At 41.0% G+C, this 21,751-nt stretch overlaps 1 protein-coding gene across 1 annotated transcript; it reads left to right on the top strand.

The window, feature by feature from the left end:
* Nucleotides 1–1,850: 1,850 nt before the first annotated feature.
* Nucleotides 1,851–15,495, top strand: LOC102093192 (astacin-like metalloendopeptidase). Its single transcript, XM_065066523.1, has 13 exons — nucleotides 1,851–2,932; nucleotides 3,164–3,188; nucleotides 5,461–5,477; nucleotides 6,255–6,279; nucleotides 7,322–7,393; nucleotides 8,410–8,544; nucleotides 9,194–9,311; nucleotides 10,104–10,282; nucleotides 10,409–10,493; nucleotides 10,880–11,007; nucleotides 12,010–12,125; nucleotides 12,542–12,767; nucleotides 13,756–15,495. The coding sequence occupies exons 1-13, from the start codon at nucleotides 2,864–2,866 to the stop codon at nucleotides 13,785–13,787; spliced, it is 1,227 nt and encodes a 408-aa protein (XP_064922595.1). The 5' UTR covers nucleotides 1,851–2,863; the 3' UTR covers nucleotides 13,788–15,495.
* Nucleotides 15,496–21,751: the final 6,256 nt, after the last annotated feature.

Here is a 21,751-nt window from a genome sequence, read left to right as displayed (position 1 = left end):
AGCAAACTCTGAAAAATGTCTACAGAAGTGTTGTAACTTTTATACATCTGCTGTTTTGATTTCAGCTATGTATACTTTGCAGTGAACTTGCATATGTAACAGAAGAGAAAACACATACTTTCATTGGTATGTCTGTAAAGTCTTTTCTTGGTCAAATCAGAGTATGTATGTCCTCCAGAGCAACTCTAAGTTTTGTAGTGGTCTTTCAGAAGCAGTGCTCTTTTTGCTGACAGACTTCTTGCAGACTACAACACTGTCCAAATAATTCTTGATATTTTATTGGTGGGTTTGGACACCTGCCAGTCATTGGTCACATTTGCAAAATCTGTGTGGTCCCTACTTTCCACCAGAAACTGGGATATACAGACAGAAAAACTTGAGTCCTGCCAAAGTTTCCCACATAATTTTTTTCTATACGTGCAAAGACAGCTTCTTTTTCCTGAGCCCTAGTTTGGTTCTTTAAGGTTCAAGACAATTTCTGTGGAATGTTTTTTTGCTGGAGCTACCAGCTTTACTGCAGGGTAAAACCTGGTAAAACCATGTTCTATTTTCGCAATATCTCAAAAAATTAGGTAATTTTCTGATTAGTGAAAACAGGACTGCTGACAATTCCTCCTCCATGAACACCACACTTAGGAAAACAATCAAATATTGAATATAAACATCAGGCACAAAACAAAGCTGATAGGATCTTCAGGATAAGTACCAGGCAGGAGTGTCACCACTCCCCCTTGCTCTGTTGTGCGTGCGTGCCAGCTGTAGCATTTACAGCCACATCGTTGATTGTAACAGCAACCTTCGCCATCATCACTAGCTTTAGCATATGGAAAAGGTGTCAGCATATTAGCACATTCAGCATAAAATGTGTAGAATCCTTTTTGCCATCCCAGTTACCTCCCTCTTTCCTGAGCACAAGCAGTTTATCAGTCACTCAGGAAGCTGGAGTATTTTTCCATGCTACAAAGGTGCTAAGGTTACCAACCTTCCTAACTTGCTTTTTAACTTTGTTTTATTCCCGCACTATCGCTGATCTCTCTTTTTGCACCTGGACTGGTTTTCCCTGAGGGCAGTCTGACCTTTCCTTTTTCCCTCTAACTCTAATGGAAGCAGATTATATACAAGCCCCATTCTGCAGTGCCTTTTTGGTATGTTTTGGCATACCAGGGCATCTGGCACCACAGGCATCTGTTTTGCCTTTGTATCAAGTGAGAAACCTGAAGAACCCATCTCAGACTGCAGACCAAAGCTGCACAACCTTGCTTCAGCCTGATGAAGAATCTTATCCCTATTAAACCCAAATATGAAAAGAGGCATTTGGCATTGCTTAGAGCAAGCATTTATGTGCACAGAGGACACACCAACTGCCTGTATCAGCAGGATTAGCATGCTGACAATGCCTACTTGATCTTTTTTCTTTCATGGTCACAAGGACCACGTTACCCTGCTTTTCACTGTCTGGTGCCTAGGGCATACCTTGCTTCAGCCAGAGTGCAGGGACAGAAAGGGAAAAAGTCGTCTTTCCCTATGCTGCCTCCCTGTGGGGGTAATGAAAGTTTACCCCTGGACTTTGTCAGTTCAGAGTGTCCTAAAATATTCAGCAGTGTGTGACTGTGAACTGTCCTCCACTGAATGAAGAGTAATCCCCACCAATGCAATCCAGATTACATTTCCATGTAACTTCTAGCCTTGACTGGAGATGATTTGGTGACAAATAGGTGGAAAGCCCTCTACTGCTTCTTGATTCATTGACCAGCAGGGAAAACTTCTAGAATGTCTTACTCAATGCAGAAAGAAGGAATAACACTGTGAGTGGATTTAAAACTTATTCTGAGGGTACCTGAGCACTGGCAGGGTCTAGAGACAGAATCTGTACCTTCTATAATTCAGTTTCCTTCTCTATGCATGGAAACTGTAGTCTAATGCAAAACAAGTGTGTATCAGAGATGAGACAATTCCCCAGATACAGCACCTTCACCAGGCAGAGCTTTGCTGTGAGAAGAGGTTGTGACAAAAGGTTGCTGCAACAAGGGGCTCTGTGATTGCTGGTTTACCTCCTGTAAGCATTTCTTGCTAGGTCTGCTCACTGCTTCCTACATCCACTTCTGCTGAAGTGCACTTCAGCGAGTAGCAGATCTTTTAATCATTCTCAAAAGGAGCAAGTGCTGCTTATGCTGCTGCTGTGTTTCTTCCCCTCTCTGACTGCTGGGCACAAAGCACCTATAACTGTCAGACTGCCAGAAATTATAGAACACAGAAAACGTTCCTGATGTTATGAAACATCAGGAAACACAGAGGGGGAAATAAAAATTCCACTTACAGAACCATAATCTGAGAAGATGAAGGATATCTTCTCAGGGAAGACACAGGCATGACCTCACTAGTGATGTGTTGGATGTTCCAAAGCAACATGATCCTGTCATGACCTTCTGTGCTTTCTGTGACATAAAGAAAAAAGTAAACTATCATCTGAAATCTCACCAATACAGTACTCTGGAAAGTTATCCAGGCACAAGGTGGTGGCAATCAAACTGAACACTTAGGGAAAGTTTCTTCCAAGAAACAGAGGAAGCACATGGCAGCACAAGCATGAGGGTGATCCAGGTCTAGAGAGCAGGATGAATGAGAATACGAAGACAAGGGATGCTATAGATCAGAGTGACAGCAATAGCAAAGCACCGGGAGATGCCCAGAGGCCAAACTGGCTGTTGAGGACACAAAAGAAGTTGTTTCCTGCCTGCATCCCCATTGGCTGGTGCAGATTTTTCAGCCCTGGCAGGGCAGGCTCTGCTAGTATATCTAGCCGGCAGCACTCCTGAACGGGCAGAGAAAAAGGCAAGCGCTGGTGGTCTCTCAAGGCTGGAGAATGGACCTGAAGATGTTCCCAGTCTTCACTGCATTTCTGCTTCATGCTGCCCTGGGCTTCCCTATTCAGGTGAGAGCAGTTCCATGAAACCGTGCTCTGTCTTCTAATTTGCCTGTTTTTCCAGGAAAGAAGCTGCAGACACCCACTTTGATAATTTCCCACAAGAAAAATATTAGTAGTATAATGCTATCTTAAGCCAATCTAACAATTTAGTTCCTCCCTTTAGGCTGATTTTAATGCTATTGTTGCTGCATTTATGAGCTATGGAAAAATAATGCCTTTTACTTATTGATTTTGCAGGAGGCCTATGAAAACAGCACAACAAGTAAGTAGGATTTATACTGTCTTTTAAAGAAAACTGTTAATTCTTGACTGTGTATCACATACTTTGTTGGTTTGTAACTTGACTTTAGAGCATGTGAAAGCACTGACTCTCAGGTCTTTTGAATGAAGCCACGTTTCTAAATTTGTTATTGGGCTAAATGCAGATGTGTTTTCACACAGATGTGCTTTACACATATTTTTGGGGTATGGTTTGTTAGGTTAATTTAAATGCACTTTTACAGACTTGAAAATAAAATTTTAATATGACATTTTGATACCTTTGAGTTAAGTTAAGCATTTAAAATGCCTGCTACTCATTTGCCTCTTTGCCTACCTTGGTGCAGCAGTAAGAGAAAGGGATTTCTGGCATCAGAGAAAGCTTTGCTTTGTGCTGGGAGAGAAAACAAATAGTACAGGGTTAGCTGAACAGCTTTTGTCAGCCCACAAAATAGAAGATCATTGCAGGTCTCCAGAGTTGGGGGTGATGTGTTGTGAGAGGAAGAGGCCTTGGAAAAATTTGCTTGACATAATCAAAGCAAGCAAGTGGCTAACGAAAACTGACCAATTCTTATTTTGAGCTGTCAATTATGGCATGGAAGTAAATGGATGTTGTAAAATTACTGCTCAGTATGTTTGAAGCTGACTGACGGACATGATTACTTGAGTAATCAGTTGCTAGGAATCAGAGTTGCCTGGTTATTGGGCCAAACACATAGAATTAATTTTGATTTACCATTGTTACTGCTTTTTGTGCCTTTTGAGACTCCTTTCAGTATTTTTAGTGGAGGGAAAAAGTGAACTGTATAATTTTGAAAACTGTATCAGACCAGACGTTCATTTCATCAAGGACATGGCAGATGCCTTCAGTAGTGTCTCTTCTGGGTTTTAAAAAGGGGTCACAGACTTTAGGAATCTGGAGCCTAATTTCCATGACTGAGTAATCAATTAATCTTTGAGAAATCAATTAATGCCTCTTGGGTACAGGAATTCTGAATATGGTCAACTCATCTCAAAAATGTGCTTTCCCGCAGAATTTTTTTAGATGTCATGGATTTCTCTGATGCAGCTGGTGGGAACTGACTGAACTTTTCTATAATAAACCACCAGCATTACAGTGGACTTTCATTGCCATATAACAGAAGCAACAGTCTGGAAAGCAGACTGAAGCATTTTTGGCTCAATAAAAGCAATTCTCTTGTGGGTTCTAGAAAGATTCTGAGCAGGAGCAAGTCTCCTCAGCACTTTTGGGCAATAACCACTGTGAAAAGGGAAAGACACTGCAAGGTGTGACAGAGCTTGGCACATCTTCTATTGAAAAAATGTGGTCAAAAAGAAAAGGAACGCAAACCACAAAAGGCTTAGAAATAAGAGCTACTTGCACAAGAATTCTCTGTGTCATTGTTGGATAGGAAAAAAATAATGGCTCTAAATTTTGACAAGGAAGAGTGCAATTATTGGCAAACAGGATGAAATTTCAAGAACGGCTTTCAGCATATCCATCATAGTTAAGAACAGGTCAAACGAACTGTGGTCAGGAATAACATAGATAAAACTGTTTCTGCCTTAGGGAAAGCAGACAAACTTGATGACCTCTGGAGGTCCTCGCAATTTCTAAATTTTATCATATTATAACAATGAGGTTTCTGGTCAGAAATTTATATATCATATCAGATTTTCACTTCCATGGTTGTATCTAGAAACAGACATTTGGTAGAAATTAAAAGGTGTCACACTAGAAAGACACCTTGGGACTCAGAATGGTTCCAAGCTGCTCTCGGGTGCATACTGAAGCTAAGATTATTTGTTGCATGCTAAATTATAGCCTTTGTCCATTTATTACTTTACTGTATGACACTGTGAAACCTGAGAGGACTGTTGAGCTGGTTACCCTGCACCTATTGCAGTGAAACCTAGGGACAGAGCTTTCCCCCTCACCCGCTCCCTCGCCTCCCCCCCACCCCAGTTTCCTTTGTCATTTTCCACACTGAAGCTGATAAAATGGTTTGCTGACTCTTAGGTGGTAAATGACCAGGATTGTGTCAGCATGATCTGCTCAGCATGATCTACTAGGAACTTTCATAGCTGCTTGTGTAAACATCAATTTAATTTCTGTGCCTATGCATCAGTTACTGTACCCCATTCCCTCCAAACGAAGGGACCTGCCAAAAGCATTCCCATGGCTGAGGAGGCCTGTGATACTGAACACTGTGAAGCTGCATTCAGAATCTAACTTCTCCCTTTTGCTTGTCTTTTTTCTTCCTTGATTTTTGCAGCAACAGAACCTACTGAGGTAAGGACAGCTAAATCAGTTCTTTTGATCACTTTGGGGTTCAGCATTATGGAAAGTGAGGCCAAGGCTCCTGTACTCCACCTGTATCTTCTCAGTCTTCTCAGTTCAGCAGTGTAACAGAGTGAGCGGTTACCATCCCCGTTCCATTTATTGCTCCACAATGCCCAGATATAGCCCAGGAAGCTTTTGCTTTCTCTGGACTCATAGAGAAAACTCAAATCTGTTTTTTATTTATGCAAGGCAAGGGCAGTATGGCAAACTGTTTTGCTACAGACATGACCCCCAGAGCTGAGTACCAGCCTCCCAGTTCCCTAGAATCGCAGAATCACAGAATGTAAGGGATTGGAAGTGACTTCAAAAGACCATCTAGTCCAATCCCCCTGCCAGAGCAGGAGTAGTTCCCTAGAAGCCCTTCATTGTTGTGTTGTGAGGTGATACTGGGAAGATTTAATTGGAGATTTCATTGACCTTGCACACCTACTAGCAGGGATGTAAATAAAACGGGATGATCTGAAACATACTGTGCACTCCAAATTGCATTTCCTGAACCTCCTACACTGATTCCCTTTCTGATATCCATATTTGCCAAGATATCAAAGAAGGATATCTGCCATACCATGGTACTTCTTTACACATGGCCCAGTATATAAAAGCTTGAGACTACACTTGTGAAAGATACTTTCAATGGTAGGCTGGACACTTTTGATCCTTTGCATGTTACATTATTTAATACTTATGTTATAGTATAAAGTGTGAAATAATGCATAATTCTTGCAGGTTACTACACAAGAGGATATATATGGTATGTATTATTCCATCTAATTGTAAGTATTTGATAGGATATACTAATCATTAGCTACCCAGTTACTCCAGAAAATAACACATGCTTAACACAAATTAATCTCAAAGAAGAAATTTTAAATTAATGCACTCACCATAATATTTCATGCAAAGTAGAGTCTCTTGGTCCCGGCCAATTGCTTGGGCTTGCTAAAAACCTCACCTATTACTTTTGCTAAAAATAGCTCTGCTTAAATAATCTTCTGATTTAAGTCTCTTCCAAAGCTTACAGAAAGTGCAGAGGCCATGTGTTCAGGCGTTTCATTGATGTTAAAACTTATTGCATGATGCTCAGACTTCGCTGGTTCTATGTACCTGTAAGGCCTAGGAGTCCCTGATGCTGGGCCTAGCTGGGGACACCAGTCTGACTATGCATGGAATAGGACTGCAGTTCCAATTTCACTGGTTTCAAGCGGTTTTCAAGGGGTCAGCATGTCCAGCAGCAGGCAGTAGGACTGCTCTTCATCCTTTTTTACTCCTGGTGTCTTATGTTGGGGGTTTGAGTGTGTGGAAGGAAAACTGTTGTCTGAGCACACAGAGGGAGCCATACAGCCATCTGGCCACTTGAGCAGGACAAGACAGGCTTACAGGAGCCAAAGGTCCAGCCCTTGAAATGCAAAGGCTAGGGGGAAAAAAAAAAACAAAACAAAAAATAAGGAGAAGGAGAAGGAGAAGGAGAAGGAGAAGGAGAAGGAGAAGGAGAAGGAGAAGGAGAAGGAGAAGGAGAAGGAGGAGAGGAGAGAAAGATCAAAAGAGAATGGCTTTGGGACTGGGTAATTTCCAAAACAACCGCAGGTGTCAGAAGATTCACAAGACTGTGTCACTGAGCAAATATCTACACAACTGAATGCCATGCCAGTCCCCAAATAGACTCTGTAAGTTTTACATGCATCACTCTAATCAGGACCCCATCTAACTGAGCTCCTGGAAACTCATCAGGTTAAAAATCAGGATACATATTTTCCCTGGGAATGAGAAACTGATACTCTTGTCTTTCTACTCAGAATCTCCGTTGCCTACAGATACTGACTTTGAGGATGAAGTTGTTTTTAACAGAATTCTGGACGTTAACAAAGGTAATGCCAGCAAGCCCTGCTCATAATGGGTCTGTCTTTGTTGCTTTTTGGGGGTGATGAGGGAGGAACAATGTCTTAGCACAGACTGTGCAAATATTTTTCCCATCTTACAGACAGTCATATAAGAGGTGGCCAAAGGCAGGCCACAGGGACTACTTTGTGTGGTCTACTGAAGCCCTGTGGCATCTCAAACCTATGGTGTCAATACTGAAGATGATGCCAAGAGTGGAAGCAATTGACTCTCCAAGCAGCTTCTTCAGCTTTAGTTCTTGACATCTTTGCTGTTCTTTGGACATAAATAGAGAACTTGGATATTTGGATGCTTCACTATTTAACTTCCTTTTTCTTGAATGCAAGCATCACTTGCATCCAGGCATCACATGGCTTTATGCTACAGACTCCTAGACAATCTATGGTCAGTTCTATGGTCCCTGCTCCAAACTTCTGTTCCTTGATTCTTTCAAACATCCCACTTTCTATCAGCTTGTCTTTCTCACATTTTCCCTTTCATCAGTCATTCAAGAAGCTTTACTACTGTCTGTAGAACTGGAGACCAAACATTCCTACAGTTTTCTCTAGATAACACTCACTTCTTTTCAGTTTGCATGCCCTCTTACATTTACTTATTGGCACCTCCAGCCTTCTCCCAGAACCCTTCGTGGACAGATATCTGATACCATTTATTCAGTGTCTCATGATGGGTGAAGAAACAGTACCAAGGTACAACATCACTCTCACTATTGCAACTGCTTCCAGTCATTCCCTGTCTTGTCTCAATCCCATCCAACAGAGTTGGAGCTCCCCACCTCTCCTATTAGCTAAGGACACAGCAGCAAAGGTAGGGAAGCGGATAATGTCCATCTAGCCCAATAGTCCATTTCTCAAACTATTCAGGAGCAGACGCCTAGGGAAAAATAGAAAAGGAAAATGAGTAGAGAGTGACAGTTTTCCAAGTGTGCTTTGCCAGCACCCAGTAATCTGGCTCAGATTTTTCCATCCTTTCTCCCTCACCACAGCGAGTTCTCAGTACCTGCAAGAAGGTGACATAGTTCCACAAAGAAGTCGCAGTGCCATCAATTGTCGCCAATGCAAATGGCCCCAGTCCAGCGATGGGATTGTTCGTATTCCCTATGTCTTGGATCCAGCTTACGGTAAGTGCAAATGTCTTTTTTTTTTTTTCTTTTTTTTTTTTTTAATGGGTATTATCCAATAAGCTTCAGGTATATACCTGCTTCTAGTAGCCACACAAAGAGTTGATTAAATCAGTTCTAAGGATTTACTTGCACTGTGCAAGCACAAACGAATTATAAATTACAAAGACCTGCACAGGAAAAATAAAAGACATTAAAATTCCTTGAGAAGTTTGCATCCGTAGTGTTTTGGGTCTGATCTCTTGGTAATTCTGTCTAGTGGTACCTGCCAGAATACCTGCGTTTATAAGGTACATGCCTGTTGAAGTGTTGTTTCAATGGCCTACTTTTCATTAGCAAAATAACTTTCCATAGCTGTCTCTAAGTGTACAGTCAGAAAATACATCAACAATCACCTCTATAATTTAAAACAAGTAGCGGAGAAAATAAGGCTCCCACCTGAATACCTTTGGATAAATATTTGGATAAAGAGGATCTTGTGCTAGGCGATTAATATCTTAAATGAAATTAATTACTGATCAAAAGGCAAGAAAGAGCCTAGGCTAGTGTTTCTGTGCCTCGTTTATCTTGTTTTTGAGCTCATGTGAGACTTTAATGGCATTTGCCATTGTCCTCGTTTGACCCCCAAAATTAACCCTTTCTTCTCCAGAGGAGAGCCACATAAAGGGGATTCAAGATGCCATGGCAGAATTTGAAACACTGACTTGTATTAATTTTGTGAAGCGCAAGACAGAACGTGACTACCTCAACATTAGATCTGTTGATGGGTGAGTTGAATTATAAATTAACAAGTGATTTCTACATTGTTTTTCGATTCTTCACTCTACTCATTCTGTGTGACCTTAGAGAGGAAAGAGGAATGGATTTAGAGAAGAAACTTTATGTTTTATCCCAGTGCCAAGGTGTCCTCCTTGGATACCTTGCTAGTGCAAGGACTCAGCCATTACATCAGGGACTCACTGTAGACACTGAAGTGAAGCAGATCATGGGAAAGCAGCAATAAGATGGAAATAATACCTAAGCTCATGATTTCTGTGTGGTATAATGCACGCTTGAGCACAACATATAACAGATGACTGTAGGTCTTATTTGCACAGGCAAAACCAATTTAAATTTATGAAGTAAACAGTTTTCTGAATCACACAGCTGACTGTCAAGGTCAGAAATAGAGCTTACGAGAGAATTGCTCAACACCCATTAGCTTGACATTGCTATTCATCTTAGCTCCAGCTAATGATGCAGAGTTTGGTATTTCAGGAAAAAAAGAAAAAAGAAGTTATTTCTAGGAAGTTAAAAGTCACTGTGTACAGAAAGTCAGAGCTCAGGAGCCTCCTTGCTATTGAAGCTCTTCCAGAAAGCTTTAGCAATGACCATACTTTGTTGTTTTCTTCATCATGGTCAGTTTTGCCGTTCTGTAGACTCTGATTATTACAGTGGACAGGAAGGAATCCTTCCACTCCCCTGAGACATGTTTGAAGCAAGGTTCTCTGTACTGCCCCTTTGCCTGCCTGGCAATAAAAATCCCATAAGTCTTCTTTGGTGTTCAATGTCTCTTTCAGCTGCTGGTCCCACTATGGGAAAGTAGGAGGTGGACAGACCGTTTCTGTGATGAAAGGAGGCTGCATGTGGAAAGGAATAATTCAGCATGAACTGGACCATGCTCTGGGCTTTTTGCACGAACATTCTCGAAGTGACAGGGATAATCATGTAAAGATCATGTGGGAGTACATCAGTCCATGTAAGTACCTTCAAATTCCTCAATGAGGAAAGTGGTGTAAATACATCCTACTGTTCCCAGTCCTTCCTTCTTCTCTGGAGGGAGTAGGTAGGAAGCATATTCTAAGTGCAATATCATATATTACAGCTGACAGGTCAGACTTCAGGAAGTTTGAAAACTCCAATAACTTGGGTCTTCCATATGACTATTCCTCAGTAATGCACTACGGCCCGTAAGTAGCAGCATGTTTTGCTTTTGTTGGAACTCAAATCTTACACTAATTTCTATAGTAACTCTCTCCTAACTACCAGTTTCCCTGCTTCCCCTTCTGAGAAAAACACTGTGAACCCGTTCGGAGAACCATTCTCTAAGAGTAATTGTCTTCTGGCTTTCCATTAAGGAGCCATTCACAACTGAGCTTGGGGGCAAAGGAGGGCATCTTGAGGTTGGTTCTTCCTACTGCTGGACATTTTAATCAAACTTATTTGAATAGCACTGTTAGATACAACAACTTGTGTGCAACTCTTGTTCTCCCTTCAAAGCATGCCATTAAAACCTGAAAGAAGTAATTGTACTTAAATAACAAAATTTTTCACGCTTCTTGTTTTTGTTTTTCAGGTACACATTTACTAATACCTCTGGGCAAGCAACTATTGTACCAATTCCTGATGAATCAATACACATTGGACAGAGGCAGGGACTGAGCAACTTGGACGTGGCTAAAATCAACAAACTTTACAATTGCAGTAAGTATCTCAAATCCATCCTTTCATTTTCTACTCAGGTCCTTCACAGAGGCATTTGGGTGCACTGCAGAGGCAGCGGTTTCTCATCAAAGACTGTGAGACTGTTCTCCTAAATTTGTGGTACCTATTAGGGTTACTCTGGAAGAAAACCCAAAGCTGAAGCTGAAGGCACATTGTGATTAGTAAGAAAATGCTTTCTGCTTCAAATTAAATCAAACACACTGTTGGTATAAATGGTGGCTGCTGTGCAACTGGCCTAACTGCATACCACATTGTGTGCTTCATTGAAGTAATTCGGTTTCTTACAGCTCGAGAGACAACTATAAATCCCACAAAGAGCCAGACATGTCTGTTCCTCATTGCAGTTTGTATTTAAAACTTGAGTCAAACCAAACCAGTTGTAGGCTTCTCTGAACTGGAACAGTTTCATGATGCCTTGTCCAGTTTTCAAATGTCTAACTTGACATTCTAGACTTGTGTGTGTTTTTAACTTTTAAATTTTAGTGCCTGCTAGAATAAATTCTCCCATACAATCCGAGATATTTGTTCAGTAAAACAGAAAAAACATGATGAATAAAGTATCACCCCTTGCACAGAGGAAAGCCGAAGTCCTCCTCCTAAGCTTGGAATCTAAGCATTGTAGGACATCATATTTGCACTTGACTCTTCTAACATAACTTGATTTGCCCACCTCACCAATTGCAGTGAATTGAAACCTCTAACAGTCTTTATAGAGGTGAAAAAAGAGATCCCTTGCAAAATTACAGAGCTAAGCAATAAAAACTCATTTTTTTCCCACACACTCTTTTACTTCCCATTTTGATGCATTATGTGAAAATTAGGATAACACAATTCTTCGTTTAACCAAGATGTACCAGCACCTTGAAATGAATCCTGTCAGATCAGAAAATCAAGACCAGTCCATTCGGAAGAGATTGTAATTGTAAATCAGTGGGAGCTTCCACATGCTTAGTGCTGAAGCAAACTTTGTTTCTTTCTTAGGTCGCTGCAGCACTATTCTGGATGCAGCATCTGGGTTACTGAGATCTGCCAACCACCCAAGGAATTACTCAGATAACACCAACTGTGTCTGGCTCATCCGAACCCGATCCAGAAAGGTAATCAGGTGTTAATAGTGGTCTTGGAATATGGCTGAACTATGTTAAGCATTTTGCACTTTGCCTGCCTACCAGCTGCCAGCTAAGATCTTTTCCATTAGAGATTTCAGACTAGTCTCTACTTCTTCTTCATGTCCTTAAGCCAGGCAAAGACAACTGCAGAGTTGCGATTTTGAAAAACCTCCATACACTGGGCTTCAGGTTTGCAAAATCAAGACAAAGCAGTCTGAGCATGGGAGCATTCAGTCACAGGCCCGTTAGATCTGAACCCTGCAGCTTCAGGGGATGAGGCAAGACTGGGTAAGCAGTTCCAGTTCAGGCCTTGTTACAGTTTAGATTCTGTCTGTTTTAAAGGACACTCCATGAAAGAAGTCACATACATGTCTATTAAAGGCTGGTTTTCTTTTCCCTTACAGATTACCTTGCACTTTCAAGCCTTTGACCTGCAGAGAACCAAAGGCTGTCAGGGTGATTATGTTAAAGTTTATGATGGATCCAGCAAGTCTTCTGCAGTTCTAATGGACAAGACCTGTGGATCGAAGTTACCCAATGATGTAGTTGCTTCTGGCAGTCTTATGCTCGTAGAGTTCGTCACAGATGGTGCTGATACAGCTTCTGGTTTCCAAGCCGTCTTTACCTCTGGTAGGTTTGAAAAAAAGGAAAATGGCAAAGAAAAACGATCTGTGTCAAATCAACAAGTGTTCTACCTTTCTCTTCACATGACATTTGGCAAAACATTGTTTGAGGAACTGATCTCTGCAAGAGACATCAGTTCCTACCTTGTTTTTGATACAGTGCATCAGTCCTACGCTGGTACTATTTATTTGCTGAGGCAGATGGGGCCATGCTCAGGACAAGTAAATAGTGTTATCCAGGTGATCTGCTGTTTGCTTTGTCTCTCAGATATATGCCATTCAAAGCATGCATCGTTAAGGGTGTGATCAATTTAATATTACTGCTAGTGTTACTGAGAATAAATCCTAATGTAATATTTAAATATATTGCTTCTCTGAAAAAGATGCAGTTTTTAATTACACAGTTCAGAGGGTGAGAAAGATCTATGGTGAAACAGGTCACCCAGCCCCATGGCAAGAAGAGAGGTAGTATTTTCATGGTCAGGATCCCTGGAATGTATCCACCTAAAACACATTTTCTTCAGTCCCATTTAATTAATAACTAAGGACACCACTACACAATTAAGTTGCGCAGGCTTCCAAGTTAGCATATGTCAGCTGGAATAAAAAAATTCCTGTGAGCACATCTAGCTTACAACAACTGTAGTGTAGCTTGACTTAGCATGAAAAAAAGATCAGCTATGTCATATGATCTTTTATTAGCCATGGAATAAGCACAAGCATACAGAAAGTTTGCATAAATTCACTGAAATGCAGTAACTTAACTGCACACCCAAATCAAAACAGCAATTTTGCATTTTTTCTATGTAGTATCCATTTCTGTCCATTGTATCTATGGAAGGAAAGAGGAATAAGAAAGCTCCCCATGCCACTTTGATGTTTCATAAACTATAAAACGATCCTAGTTGTCAGATAAAATGTGACTAACATTTACATACTTCAGAGATACAATGGTTTGTTCAGAGAGATCTGATATTCTCTCATTTCATTTACAGAGAAGACTCAAAGAAGAGCTGGCAACAACTGATGTAATGAAGAAGAACCTATTTTGTGAATATTGAAATTATGTGTTTCTTACTTTGCTCCTGTCCTGGTTTGGATCAGTATCAAATTTAATTCTAATAAGAATCTAAGTCTTCATCTTACTGAGAGAGTTTATTCCTCAAGCCATACGAATGTATGAATTCTATACATCCAGCGTGCTACCCTTTTGTCTGCACAATTAAGTTATTACCTCTTTCTATTTAACAATTGAATAAAAAGCTTCATAAAAAATGTTTCTATTTCTGTTTTCCAGTAGTCCTTTCCAGCCATACACATTATGTGGTCTTATACCACTGACATCATCATAGGTCTGGTTAGCTGGCTGAAGAGACCAGCTCAAAACTTTACAAATTCATTTTATGACCTTCACAGTCTTTCACGTCTTAGATGCAGCCTCTTTTCCCAGCCTAAAATTCAAACTTCCAAAAATGACATCTCCCTTAACAATCCTCCTATACCATAAATTGCAAGAAAGAGGGAGAAGACAAGCGTGTTGCCAGTAAAGGACTGGTACTTCTGTTGTGGTTTTCCTTGTACAGCTCCAGTAGGAAGGGGCCAGCTAAGGGTGCTTGTTTACCCACAAGCCATTTTTAGTCCACCAATACAGTTAAACCTATCACAGGACAAAAGGTGGACTAGATAATGCCCCCAGAGTCAGGCAAGCAGCCCAACTCTCTGATCTCACAAGGATAGAGAGCTGTAAGAGTGGTGGAGCTCCTGGAGACTTCGTTTCATAGCCTTTGCCTGCAATCACACTTTTAAAATGACGTCCTCTTGACCATGTCAAGCCTGTAAAAGATCTGAGAACTAAATAGGCTGTTATTTTACTCTTGTAGCGTAGACAGACAGTATAACATATGACTAACCTGTGTATTTAATACTTGTATATTCAGGACTGAAAAAAAATCAAATGCTTTTCCTGTTCTTACTCTGTAACACTAGGAATCTTGGTATTTTTCTCATAGAAATACATTTCTAGAAAAGGACAGTGGGAAATCCATTTGAATCTCAGAGTAAAATTTATACAGCAAATGCCAAATTATTATTTATTTTTTTTTTTAATATATGCACTAATAAGACTCAGTTTGCAAGAATTTGCTCAAAGCCCTGTCTGTATTTATACTATTTGATGAATAATCACTCACTTCCTCATGTTAGAAAAATTATAATACCATTGACAATCGCTTCTTTATCCACAGTGGCTGTTGCAAATGCCTCTGAAGACAGAAATTTTGAGACTGCTTTAGAACAAACATTTCATCAGTTCTTTAGATGCTGCAAAACAGGTTCAGCTCCTGGTACATTGTTCTAGTTACTCTCAGCAGTCAAGTGTTGCTATCAATACATCACAAAAGGAGTAGTACTTAAGAAATATTGTTAAATATGCAGTTCTAGAGAAAAATATTTGACAGCTGTGATTCCCAATAACCTACAAAACAAAGTGGAGGAAATAATAATGCAAAGCCAGAATCAATGGACAGATCAGTGAGTAGCAACATGCTTTTCTGGAGAGGAATTTCAGGTGGGTTTAAGGTGTTCCATAGGGTGATGAAAAGACAGGTTCAGGTGACCTAGGTTCTTGTGCTTCGAGGAGGGATACATCAGATGAGATTTGTGGAAAAGAGACATGAAATACTGTTGGCAATGACTGAGAATTTAATAAAGCTGTGATCATCTGTGTATTGCTAAAATAATTAAGAGTGTTTTTTTTTTTTTTAAGGGAAATTAAAGTAAACGGTGTTAAGAAAAAGACAAATGTAATGGACATTAAGATCATTCTCATTCCACTGCAAGAGGAGCCAAGGTTAAACCTCAGCATGTGACCACTCACTAGCCCCCAGGCAACTCTTCACAGATAGCAACAGCTCAGAGTGTTGTGAGCAGCCCAGGACAGTCACTGATTCCACCTGGCTCGGGTTCCCAGCCATGAACTGGAGGATACAGGGACAGCAGCACTTGGCAGCCTGTCTGTCTGTATGGAAATACTTTCTGTTCCAAGGAGATTCACATCCCCTTCCTGTGACCATAAATGTCTCTCATCCCAAGCTCAACCTGAGGGTAGAAGCCACCCTGTTCACAGGGTTGATATCTCCACCTATTGCTCTATAGCACAAGTGTAACCTTCCTCTCACATAGATGGGGGCCTCTCTCCAGCTGTAGGGACATGCACTAGGCTACAGACAGGTCAGTAGGACATCTGATGAGTATCTCAGCCTAGGAACAGCTTCATGAGGCTATTACTGAATGAGTCTGATTGTGGTTCCAAACTCATTGTCAGACATATATACACACAAATGCAGTCATGTCTGCATCCTCTTCCTCATCCTTTATCACCTCTAGAAGAAACATTAGGTAATGCAGCAACATTATCTTCAGAAACACCAGCAAGGGAGTACTTCAGCAGGGAGAGCAGCATCATAAATCACAGCTGGGATTTTCCCAGACCTGTATCCAGGTGTGTGCACAGTCTCCTCTGGGACAATAGTGGGCATCTGCCTCATGCAGTTCTAGTCTAGATGCTATTTCAGCAGGACAGAGCACCAGACGTATTGTGAGGCTCCCTTGAAGGTTTATGTTCCTTTGGTGCTGCCCAGGGGGTGAAGCTGGGAATTCTGCTTCTTGTGCTAGATCAAATCCACTTTGAGCGTTTTGAAACCTTCATATGCACAAGGTCCCGCAGGGATGTGGCAGAACATATTTTTTAGGACACCAGCTCTTCCCCCAAACCACATCCATAGCAATCCAGACAGGCCAGTCCTTGTGGAGATATTCTTAACAGAAATACAAAGATCGGCAGGAATGCTGTAGGGATGGAAATGTGCACGTGTGAGAAAGCACTGGAAGAAGCAGCAGAACAGGGGTTACAAGAACAGCCTGTATTGATAACAAGGGACATCATTCCCATGACACTTCTCCCATGACACCTCACCTGAGAGGATCATGGAGGAATGCATTGTTTATGGCATGACCACAGGGTCTGTACTCCATTCAGGCAACAGCACAATGACTCGTCAGTGGAAGATCCTGCACTCACATGCCAGCAAGTCTGCAGCTACTAAACGTTCAATTTCTTTTTCCTCTGTTACCCCAGCAAGAAAGCAGACATACCCCTCCAACACTGACAAACCGTTTGCTTGAACACAAGGGATTCTTCTATGGGGAGGTGCAAGGCTGCAGTTCCCATGCTTATTTCAGCAGTATAATTCCCCCTCAGGGTCTGAACTTTTCACTGTGCACCGTGCAGACATGGGAGAACTACATTGTCACCTCAAACCCCAGGCACCCATTGGCGTCTTTGCATTCAGAGTCCTGAGGCACATGCAGAGTGCCCAGTCTGTGCACCATTCTGCCATACCGCCCATGCTGGCAGTGACAATAGAGGGATCCCTTTCTGTCATGGGGCTCTTTTTCCACACCATACCTGTCCTCATTCACCCAGACCCCGCTCCCGCTGAGCTCACCATAAGGTCTCCAGAGAGTGGGGAGATGCACACAGAGAGGCTCTGGCTGCCCTGTGCTACATGAGGCAGCGCAGAAACCTGCACTGATTCAGGCAGGGGAGCTGATGCCCCAGGGGAGCACAGATACAGATGGGGCTGGCCCAGTGCAGGCTGGGCTGGGTGTGGGGCCTGGCCGGAGCAGTCAAGGTTCCCTTGAGCTCCACTGGCCACAGGACACAGAGCTGTGTCCAGGTCAAGGCCTTGGACATGGGCAGGACCCCTCAAAGTAGAGGAGCACCACGCTCAACCAGATCCCCCCTGCCCTCTCCCCAGCAAAAGGTGGGCCAAGACCTCTCTGCAACAGCAGCAGGTGAACATCAGCAGCACCAATTGCAATTTTACTTTCCATTTAGTTAACATCTTCACTACATAATCAAGTTTTGGGTTTTTTTTCAGGCAATTAGTTTATGTGGAAAAACGTTACTTTATTGAAAGCCAGTCTTTCTTAACCAGCTGCCACTTGGGTTAAGATACTGTGCTTGAACGGGGAGATGGAAATACTACTTTGTGAAGATGAAGAGTAGTGTTCTATACCTTAGCATCAATAGGCAGACTATTTATATGTTAAAAAAAAAAAAAAAAGAAAAAGAAAGTTCTGTGTTGTAGATCAAATGCTCTCCTTTGAACAAACCTTTTAAACCTAACTGAACTAGAAAAGAACAAACACTATTCTAAATCTAACTGCTCAAGGAATAAAAAAATTCTATAAACAGCTCTGGTATGGAGCACTAAGTAAAAAGAGAACTGGAACAAACTGAATTTCATGCCAAAAATGAAAATCCGTTCTACATATACAGATTATATTTTCATTTGAGGTTATACTCCACTTTCTCTGTAATCTTTGCCTTGAATTCTTATTGTTGGTATATACTGCCGCATGTGCTGGTGAAACATCTGAAAGCATTTTTGCTCGGTCATTGTGAGGAAGTTGTTATATTGACTCACAGCCTTCCTGAGCTGAGTAGGAAAATCTATTTACAAATAACTTTCACATTATTATTTTATATGAAGGATAACTTTTCTTCTTTTTTTTTTTTTCTTTTTTTTTTTTTTTTAATAGAAAGCTGGTAACTTTTAGTCTGTCTTTTCCACCACTTTGAATGCCCTCTCAAAACACCAGTGCAAACAAGCACAACCTCCCCCTTCTCCCTCCCATTCTAGAACATACAGTAATTTGTAGCAACTATTCTGTATCTCATTCTAGCTTCAAAGCAATTGTTATCATCCTCTACCAGGAGAACGTAGGAAAACAGTTGCAGCTCAAAGTACGTTCAGAAGTTCATTCAACAATAATGTCACTCTGTATTTTTAATTCAATGGAGTGACCGACGTAAGAGTTAAGAGACATGACAACTGAAACGAAAATTTAAAAAATTTATTTGGCATTAACGAATCTGTTTGGTTTATATATCTTTTAGGAAAATGGCAAAACCAGTATCAGAGGGAAGCACACAGCAGAAAGAATGCATGCAAACATGCAGAAAATAATACATTTTAAAGTTACTGCCCTAATTCCCTTATATTTATAATATATTACATTTACTATTTAGTCAAGGTACTGTAATTATACAGTATCTTGACTAAGCTGTAACTCAGTACTCAAAAGGCAATTCCAGTGAAATGAACGATGACAGTAATAAGAATCTTTTTTTCTTCAAATGGGTTCTCAAAAAGCTGTAAATATGAAACAGCCATTCTACATAGAAAAGATTGTTCCAGAGAAGTGTTTATTCTTATTTAATAACTTGAGAATTTGGCTTCCTGGATATTAGCAGACTAGTGGATAAAATGTAAAATCCTTTTTCTGCATTTTTAGGGGGGTATGTGGAGATGGTAATAGAAGGAACATGGACTAATGCACACATCCAAGATGTCACCTTAAACAGTAATGTTGTAAAGAGTGTTACTTATATATAAATAGATAGCTATTTGCCTAAAAAGAAGTAAAAATTAACAAACTATAGGCATCCCAATCGATAAGCAAACAAGACTTCCACACTGATTGCCACTTCTGCAACAAGCCAGAACCCATTTTGCTGGGTTTTAGGATCCAATAATTAGTCTTCATCTTCATCACATTTTCCATTTACACCAGCCTGATGATAAACTGGATGCCACTTGTATCATACTTCCGCAGGATTCTGTTCTTTGCAAACGATGTTTACCTCTATAGCACTCTCCTGTTATAACTGACCCTCCTGCACCTAGAAGAGTTTACAGCTTCTCTTTTCCCCCACATTGCAGCTCTCCTTCCCACAGCTGTCCACCAGCAAGGCCAAAAGTAGCACAAAAAAAAACCCAACAAACCAAACCAAAAACCCAAAGCCCACCAACTAACACGAACCAGACGGGGTTCAGGTGCCACTGTCCCACGGCTGTCTCCTCACAGAGCCGTGCACCGTTCTTGAGTTACTACTCCTGCTCCTTAGTAAACCTTTATTTCCATTTATGGGATTCAGACTTTGAAATATAAATGTGAATCACTTTGATGGTTGTTACCAGAGCCAGCAGCCTTGGTCTTTACCTCTCTCCAAGTACGTCAGTTACACACAGGTCACTGTTTTCAAAGAGGCACAAAAAGCAACATCAAGTGAGAACTTTTAAAGCCACTTTGAAAATCCTACCTGAAAAATACCCATCATGATTAGTGCTGTAGAAACAATGATCCTTCTGTCTTGCTGGAATGTACAACTCCTCTTATGGAAAATCCTCTTGTGTTTTTCCTATTGTCTTGTGCAATGTGGTACACTATGAAGATAATACAAACAATTGTATATAGGCCACTAAGTTTTAACTCTTGTCTTTCACATTTAACTACTAAATGTGTTTACTTGAGGTTACAGTATCTGGGATGATGTTCAAGGCTCATTTTTGCTCTAGTCGGTTTTTTGTTTGTTTGGGGTTTTTTGTTTGTTGGTTTTGTTTGTGGTGGGTTTTTTGTTTGTTTGTTTGTGGGTTTGTTTGTTTGTTTTCATTATTATTAAATGTGACTTGTGCATTCCTTAAGGTTCTGATTCAGCAGCTACACAGAGATAGAAACTTTTACACTGGATCAGCTCCCGGAGCTGCTTGTGAAGGCAGCAGAGTGCAGCCTTGCACTGCTGAAAGACAGGGGCAGGTGCTGGAGAGCAGCCTGCAGTGACAGTGAGACTGTCTGGATAGAAGCCTCACCTGACAGGGTCCAGAACCACAGCACCTGGATGAGGCAAGCAGGACAGACCCAGAAACCATGGCCAAAGTCAACCAGGAGCTGGACAGGGCCATGATGATGAGGCAGGGCCATGATCAAGCCAGGTGTGCGAGTCAGTAAATCAGGTTTGAGTATGGCAGCAATAAGCAGGGTCAGACACAGGCCAATGATCACCAGGAAAGTTCATAGTGACCAGGTATGTCCAAGGTCAAGCCAGGAAGTTAGTCCAGAGATCAGGATAAATAGGGTTCGTAGCCAAGTAGAGCCGCAGTCATGACAGTGCTGGAGACAGATACACCTTAACCAGAGACTGAAGGTATTGATCCGAGCTTAAATGAGGCTTCTGGGCCCATGAGCAGAAGGCTTAGATGGACATCCCAGGTCAAGCTGATCAAGGCGATTAAAGCCTATCAGTGCACTCAGGGCCTTGAGAGCAGGAAATAGATGGTGTTGAGGATGTTCCTTAGGTAGCACGGTGGTTTAGGACAGGCTTAAGATAGTTCTGCAGCTGGATCCCAGGGTAAGCAGCCAGCAAGTACCACAGAAATTAATGAACACAGAACTGATAAACCATCTGCAAAATAAAAGTTATTAAAACTCAGGAGAATGCTGAGGTAGCTGCTCGATTATTTATAATACCTTCTATTTCTCTCACACCTCACTCCGAATTATAGTCCAAAGCTGTGAAGTTTTTTTTGTTTATTTTTGCTTTTGTTTTTTTAGGCAATAGATGTATGTTAGGAGTTATTTTTTATGACAGCTGCCAGCTATACATGTATTGAGAGTTAACATGTGAACATAAACAGACCATGCCTGTTTCTTCTGCGATTTTGCTGCTGCCTTGTCCCGTGGGCATTTTGTGCATCTATCAGTCTTACTTGTTTTGACTCTTGTATGTCAAGCCCCTTGATGGAAGAAGCTTTTGTTTTTAGTCCTTTGTCTTGATGTATCTGTATGATATCTACTTCTATCATACAATTCTCTTCTAAAGCATCTTTTGTGATGTTTTTGATCTATTTCATTTTACATCATTGTGTAATGGGATCATCATGATTGAATCCAGTCATATTTGCCTGTGCATATCTATTTAGATTGAAAGAATTACGACTGGAGAGAAAATGCACACAGGGACATTCATGTTCATAATTATTTTCTGTTGACTTTTAAGTTTCCATTTGCAATATACTTAATTGTTCTTCTTGTAAACAACTGTTTTGGAGAAGCTTCTATATTCGGCTTAGACAAAAGGAGTTATGA

The sequence above is a fragment of the Columba livia genome, chromosome 5, assembly GCF_036013475.1.
Source record: "Columba livia isolate bColLiv1 breed racing homer chromosome 5, bColLiv1.pat.W.v2, whole genome shotgun sequence".
NCBI lineage: Eukaryota > Metazoa > Chordata > Aves > Columbiformes > Columbidae > Columba > Columba livia.
This window is presented reverse-complemented; position numbering and strand designations above follow the sequence as displayed.